General features: G+C 46.0%; 1 protein-coding gene across 1 annotated transcript; it reads right to left on the reverse strand.

Annotated features, from left to right (window-relative positions):
* Positions 1-4,557: 4,557 nt before the first annotated feature.
* LOC142243869 (uncharacterized) lies at positions 4,558-5,831 on the reverse strand. The gene is made up of 2 exons (XM_075316072.1): positions 5,740-5,831; positions 4,558-5,611 (listed from the first exon to the last, which is right to left on the reverse strand). The coding sequence occupies exons 1-2, from the start codon at positions 5,829-5,831 to the stop codon at positions 4,558-4,560; spliced, it is 1,146 nt and encodes a 381-aa protein (XP_075172187.1).
* Positions 5,832-7,136: the final 1,305 nt, after the last annotated feature.

The raw sequence follows: 7,136 nt of genomic DNA on the forward strand, positions 1-7,136 counted from the left end.
GGGTTTGCGCGCCAGAGGCAGAGGCCAGCGGCTTGGAGTGTCCGGTACAGCTTTGGAACGTGGTCTTCAGGCAGTAGGACCACTGATTCGGGCGTCCCTGTCGGGTACCACATGGACGGCGTATCAGGCGGCATGGAGTCTGTGGGAGCAGTGGTTGCAGGGTTGTGGGTCTGCTGAGGGAGGTCAGTTGGGAGTACTGTTGGAAAGGTTGGGGGAGGCAGCGGTTACAGGATGGTCAGTTGCGAAGGTGAATCGCTTTATGGCGGGATTAGCATTTGGTTTTCGGTTGCGGGGTTTACAGGATTTGACTAAGAGTTTTTCGGTGGTTCAGGCTTTGAAGGGATTTCGGAAACGATGCAAGCCGCTGGATGGTAGACGGCCTGTATCATTTAGCTTATTGGAGCAGTTGGGTAGGGCATTGCGGGGGTTTGTATATCGCAGTTTGAGGTGAGTTTGTTCCGGTTAGCGTTTTCCTTGGCGTTTTTTGGGGCGTTGCGGATTGGGGAATTGGTATTGCCCAGTAAGACTTCTCCCGGGGGCCTGGGTCGTGGTGATATTATCGCCGTGGAAGGCGGGATCGAATTCTGGATTCGGAGATCGAAGACAGATCACAGAGGTGTGGGTAGGCGAGTTCGCTTGGGTGTGGTTATGGCATCGGAGATGTGCCCGCTCAAGTGTTTCGGGAACTTTGGAAGGATTCGCCCGCAGCTCAATGGCCCCTTGTTGTGTCATGAGGACGGGTCTTTTTTATCTAGATACCAATTTGTAAGTGTTTTTAGGGCATGTTTGAAGTCTTTGGGGTTAGATCCGAGGTCGTTTGTGTCACATTATTTTCGCATTGGGGCAGCGACAGAGGCCGCTATGTGTGGTCTGCTGGAAGAGACTGTGAAGCGGATTGGTAGGTGGAAGTCGCAGCGTTTTAAGTTGTATGTCCGTCCACAGGCGGTCGTCGGCAATTGAGCGGGGGGTTATGCGGCTGCGAGGGGGGGGGTGGACTGGGTGTTTTTCAAGTTGGGGAATAAGGAAACTGAATGGTTGTTTGTTTGTACATTTTGTATTACAGAAACACCCCCCCCCCGTATCTGGTTTGGATCCTGGGCCATTCTTATGTATACTGGGGAGCCCAGCGAGCGGATGCAAGAAGAAACGGGAGACAACTAGGTTTTGAAAGGGATATGGCTCTTGTACGTTGGTTGGGGGTTAGGGGTTTGGGGTGGAACAGGGTATTGCAAGAGGTGAATAAGTATGCCCGTTTAGACAGGCCTCCCGACGTTTTGGTCTTACATGTCGGGGGAAATGATCTGGGGGGGCGTCCTTTTCGAATTTTGATAAAAGACATCAAGCATGATTTATTGCGGTTATGGGTGTCATTTCCACGGCTAACTATAGTTTGGTCCGAGATGGTGGCGAGAAGGTGTTGGCGAAAAGCGCGGTCGGTCGATAGGTTGAACAAGGCGCGGGCAAAAGTGAATAGGGCGATTTCGAAGTTTGTTACTCGTAATGGGGGTGTAGCGATAAGGCACGTTGAGTTGGAAAGGACGGATGAGGAATTCTGGTTGGCAGACGGGGTGCACTTAAATGCGGTGGGGATTGATTTATGGTCCCTCGGCCTGCAAGGAGGTATCGAGAGGGCGCTGCGGTTGCGGGGGGTCTCAGGCACTTGAAGGTTATCAAGGTGCCCTCGTTGTGGCGGTTTTTATTGGTGGGTCCTTGAAGTTGGTTAAAAAATTGGTTCGGGGAATCCATCTGGGTATGGATCCCCTCATTGGCAGAATGGCTGGTCACCTGGTGATTTTGTGGGGATTCCCGACGGGGTATGTCGGGGTCCCTGGGGGTGGTTTGGGTTAACAGAGGATTAACCCTTACCGTTTGGTGCTCCTGAGCCAGTGTGGGTATCGGCTGGGGGCAAGTTGGTGTTTATGGTTCGGTTGGTAGGAATCCCCAGGGTTTGTAGCTTCAAGGACCCTACCATATTGCAATGTTTTTATTTGTTATATATTTCTGTTTAATAAATGGCTGCTATGGCCAAAATTATCCAAAGAAAAATTGGTGTCTGTGCAGTCATTTTAGATAAGAATTGGGAAAGGAGGGGTGGAGTATGGAAAGACCGGAGTCAACAATTCCAGGGTCATGTCTTTCTCGTTTAGTTGTGATCTTTTCCTAATCCTTGGGGGTGTGGACTTTAAATCACCTGAGACAAGCTGTTTGTGGCAGTGCTGAGTGATTTCTTCTACTAAATGTGAAAGCCATCAAGAGTTGACTGCCAGGAAGTTTTTCATCCATCCACTGGACCAAACATAGGCTGTTGTGAGAGAGTAAGTGGCTTCAGATATTGATTGGCCTGATGGAGTAAATAGGCATTGATATATGTATACGCCTGAACCTTGGGATAAAATCCTTCCTTTTTTTTGTAGATAATTAAAACATGCTGCAGTAGAAAAGTCTCCGATTTCTTCTGCTGAGACAAGTAGCGTGATATTTAAGCTTATGCAATCATGAACTTTTTTTCAGTAAGTATTTAACCACTCTTGTACTCTTTGCATCCCACCTTCTTACAGACGTTGCTGGAAAGAAAAAGAAGAAAAAGGAAAATTCCTCATAGATAAAGTCTACAAAAATAGAATTAAGCAATCAGTAAGGCTACTTTCACACATCAGTTTTCTGTATTCAGGTACAGTCCTTTTTTTTGCCGTATCCAACGTTTCCGGTTTTGTTGTGCAAACCGGAGCTAACCGGACCCACCGGATCCGGTTTTAAGCGGATCCGTTGTGGACGGATCCGGAAAAAAACGGATCCGGTGGGTCCGGTTTGCATCCGTTTTGCATCCGTTATGTCCGTTTTTTTACGGATCCGTTTTTTAAACACAAACAAACAATTAACGAGTTCCGTATTCTGATTGGCTATTGGGAAAATATAGTATATATACAGTATTTTGAAGCATATATTACAGAATGAAGACAGAGACAATCAGAAACCATGGATGCTATTCTTGCAAATTACACAAAGATCACTGCAGATTTTATATTTGAGGCAAATCGCTTGGCTATCATCGTCAGAGAAAAGGAGCGACAGCGACTGAGGCGTCAGCGACATCGACGCTTTTGGATCCATCCCCTGACTGCCCAGAGACTGACACGTGGGGTGTTTTCAACCCTATACCTGGAGCTCCGTGGAAACCATGAAAAATTCACAAGCTATGTCCGGATGGCAGTGAATAATTTTGACGTCCTCCTTGGCCTTGTTGCGGACAACATACGTAAAACGGACACCTTCTGCCGTTACTCTATAACACCCGAGGAGCGTTTGCTGGTTACGCTTAGGTAAGTTTTTTTTTTTCGAACTGTATCCTCCTGTAAATTGACTTTTAACTGTAATGTGTTTGCTATTATTTTTTTATAATTATTGTCTTTCCTTTACAGATTCCTTGCAACTGGAGAGTCGCTTTCGTCCCTCCACTACCAGTTTCGACTAGGAATTTCCACCATCTCGGGAATCATTAGAGACACTTGCCAAGCCTTGTGGGATTGCCTCCATGAGGATTTCATCCCCCAGCCCACCAGGGACAGATGGCTTGCAATTGCTGAACAATACTATAACATTTGTCAGTTTCCAAATTGCCTTGGCTCAGTGGACGGCAAACATATAAGAATTGTGAAACCTGCTGCTTCGGGGTCAGAATACTACAATTATAAAAAGTATTTCTCAATTGTCCTAATGGCAATAACGGATGCGGACTACAAATTTATCTCAGTGGACATTGGCGCATATGGGAGATCCAATGACTCGCAGGTCTTTAAAATGTCCCCAATGGGGCGGCGAATCTATGGGAATACTTTTGATTTCCCTCCTGCAAGACCTCTTCCTGGCACATGTGAGCCCCCAATGCCCTTTGTTTTTGTGGCCAACGAAGCCTTTCAACTCTCCCAACATCTATTGAAGCCATATGCAAGCCGTGGATTGACGCAAACACAAAAAATATATAATTACAGATTGTCCAGAGCCAGAAGAATGGTGGAATGCTCCTTTGGGATACTAACCAGCAAATGGCGAGTGTTGTTAACAGCCATTAATTTAAACATTGAAACTGTTGATGAAATAGTGAAAGCATGTGTGGTACTGCACAATTTTGTTTTAACAAAGGAACCTTTGTCCTTGGATGACCAGAGTTTGGAAGCCACCTCTTTGACTGACTACACCAGTCCTGGATTTAGGAGTAGTGTTGCCTGTTCAACAATCCGTGACAAATATGCTGACTATTTTGTGTCCCCAGAAGGTAGAGTAGATTGGCAAGATCAAATGGTATAAGATTTTTGTTTAGTTTTATAACAAATAAACATAGTTAAAAATAAATTAAAAAATATCTTGTTAACCTTGTTAATTTTAATCTTTCACTCGCTTTAAAAATTTGAAATTTTTACACCGTCAAATTACAACATGTTATGTTTTTGTATTACCTTTATTATTAACTTAACTTGCAAAATAATATTACCCCCCCAAAAAAACAAGAACAAATAAATACTTTTCAACAAAAAACTTTTATTTTATTACATACATAAATTATAAATTGGTATATCTTGGGCTTGGGGTGGAGATAGTACTGGAGGGGCTGACAGGTGGGAACACACGCACAGTTGGAGTATTGAGGGTGGAAAGTGGTGTTGGTGGTGGTGGTGGGGAAGTAACAGAAGGTGAAGGTGTGGTTGAGAAACCAAGAGGGAAACCAGGAGATGGGATGGGATTTGGTAAGGATTGAGGGGTGGAGTGGAGGGATTGGGAGACAGAAGAGGTGGCGGGTGAATTAGTGGCTTGAGTTGGGGTCATGATGGGTGTGGAAGGCGAGATGTGGTAGTGGGAAGGAAGTGTAGGGGCAGATGTGGTTGGGAGCTGGTACTGGGCCGCAGGCTGGTACTGGGCTGCAGGCTGGTACTGGTCAGCAGGCTGGTACTGGGCAGCAGGCTGGTACTGGGCAGCAGGCTGGTACTGGGCAGCAGGGGGAGTAGGGACAATGGCTGGAGGGGGGGCAGGTGCTGGAGGAGGGGTGGGTGGAGGTGGTTGGGAGGAAACCTGCGCCAGAGCCTGCCGTGTGGCTTGCATTACATGCATCTGCTGGTCAGGAGATAGCTTTTCCATGCGCTCTAGTACGGCTTGAAAAAAACAATGATTGGGTGATTTACTTGCATCTAAATGCAGCCTGTCCAGACGCGTGCACAATTCGTGTGTATTTTTTTCCATATTGGCATTTATGAAGCTAAAAGATGAACGATTTTGTTCGGCTAATAATTGAATGGCGTTCTGGAAGGCTGCATTTAGATGCAAGAACTCGGGCGCATAGCTCTTTTCCTGACCCCTATGACGCTGACGCCCAGAACCCAAAGGTGTTCTACTGAGGGCAGCAGTGTCAGAGGGGTGGGGTAGGGGAAAAGCTATCTCATCACCAGCAGCTTCAGGTAATGAAGTCTCACGGGAAGCTCCAGCGCAGGTGGATGGGACAGATGTCGATGGAAGGGAAGGTTCAGATGGGTGGGGTCTGTGCCTGTGTTCCCCAGTGGCGGACTGTTCAGGGATCGCTCCTGTCGGGTTCGATGCAGGCTCCTGAGTGCTGCAGACGGTGCTGGTAAAAAGAGGAAAAACAAAACAATAATTAATTTAATTGCTATACAGTGCCACTGAATAAAAAAAAAGGCAAAAAAAATCAGACATAAAATATTATACTTTGTACATATTGTGTGGAATATTTACCTTCTGCACACCATAGTTGTCCGGAAGAACGACAACGCTCTAAAGTAACGGTACTTCGATCTGCGTCCTCCGGATCCACTCGGGGCCTGCATCTCTTGATTCAACTCCTTTTTGAAGCGATCCCTGATAGACCGCCACCGCTTCTGAAGTTTGTCACCTGAAAGTGGAAAGCACAAAGTGGTTAGTATACAACACATTACATCCTGCAGCATAACCTACTGAACTGTGAATACTTACGCTGTTTCTTCTGGCCACGAGAATTGAGCTCCCCCCAACCTTCTACCGCTGCGTGGCATACCTCGTCCCAGAGTCGACGGGTTACGATCGAATCAGCGTGGCGGCGGTCAGCCATGTTCCACAGCGGCTCCCTCTCTCTAACTTCATCGATGAGGAGGTCGATGTTGATAAATCCGGCCTCCTCACCGTCAGAATCGGGAGCACGCTGTGATGCCTGTTCAAAGAAAGAAAAAAAAAATAAAAAATAGACATAAATTCACACTGACATGGAAAAAAAAAAAAAAAAAAAAAAAAAAATCTTACACTATGACCACCGCCACCTCGACGACGACCCTGGGACGGTCTTGGGGGAGCTCTATCGTGAGCCCTAGAAGTTGAAGCCTTTAGTGAAGAAAAAAAAACAAAACATTATTTACTTATGTGTTTGGTGTGCTGTGGTAAACAATTCCTGTATGAAACTTACACTATGACCGCCCGCTCCGTGTATTTCTCCACCCCTTCCGTCCTCTTCTGGCAGCATCTCCTGTGATGTTTCGGCCACCTGTGTAAATGTCGTTTATTTAAAAAATTTTTTTTTTTTTTAAAAAAAAAAACCCCAAAAAAAAAAAATATACCTCAGTTTGTGAACCGGAGGGCGGGCTACCAGAAGACGACATTTTTTTTATTACAGGCCTCGCACACCAACTTGCTGGCCCAAAATATTACCGCAACACTGCACCTGTAAAAAAAGAAAAAAAAATGTCTAAGTACATGTACGCAGCTCACAGCAGTGATCTGTGGACAGTACTGTGGACATTACCTCAGGAACACTCTCCTCCAAATAACTTCGCACTGTCACTGAAGCGAACCGTACTCAGCAACTGGCTGTCCAAAATACTACCGCAACACTGCACCTGTAAAAAAAGAAAAAAAAATGTCTAAGTACATGTACGCAGCTCACAACACTTATCTGTGGACAGTACTGTGGACATACCTCTTCCCTGGAGCACTGGACTGGAGGACAGCAGAAGTTGAAGTCAGGAACCAACGGCAGGAGGTGTGTAGAATGTGCTGGATCCTTTTATAAGTTTTGTGATGATGAAAAAAAAAAAATTTGCGCATGCTCTGTTTACCAAACCGGATGCGGTCACCGCATCCGGTTTAAACCGCATTGCGCCGGA

The sequence above is a fragment of the Anomaloglossus baeobatrachus genome, chromosome 6 (assembly GCF_048569485.1).
Source record: "Anomaloglossus baeobatrachus isolate aAnoBae1 chromosome 6, aAnoBae1.hap1, whole genome shotgun sequence".
Classification (NCBI taxonomy): Eukaryota; Metazoa; Chordata; class Amphibia; order Anura; family Aromobatidae; genus Anomaloglossus; species Anomaloglossus baeobatrachus.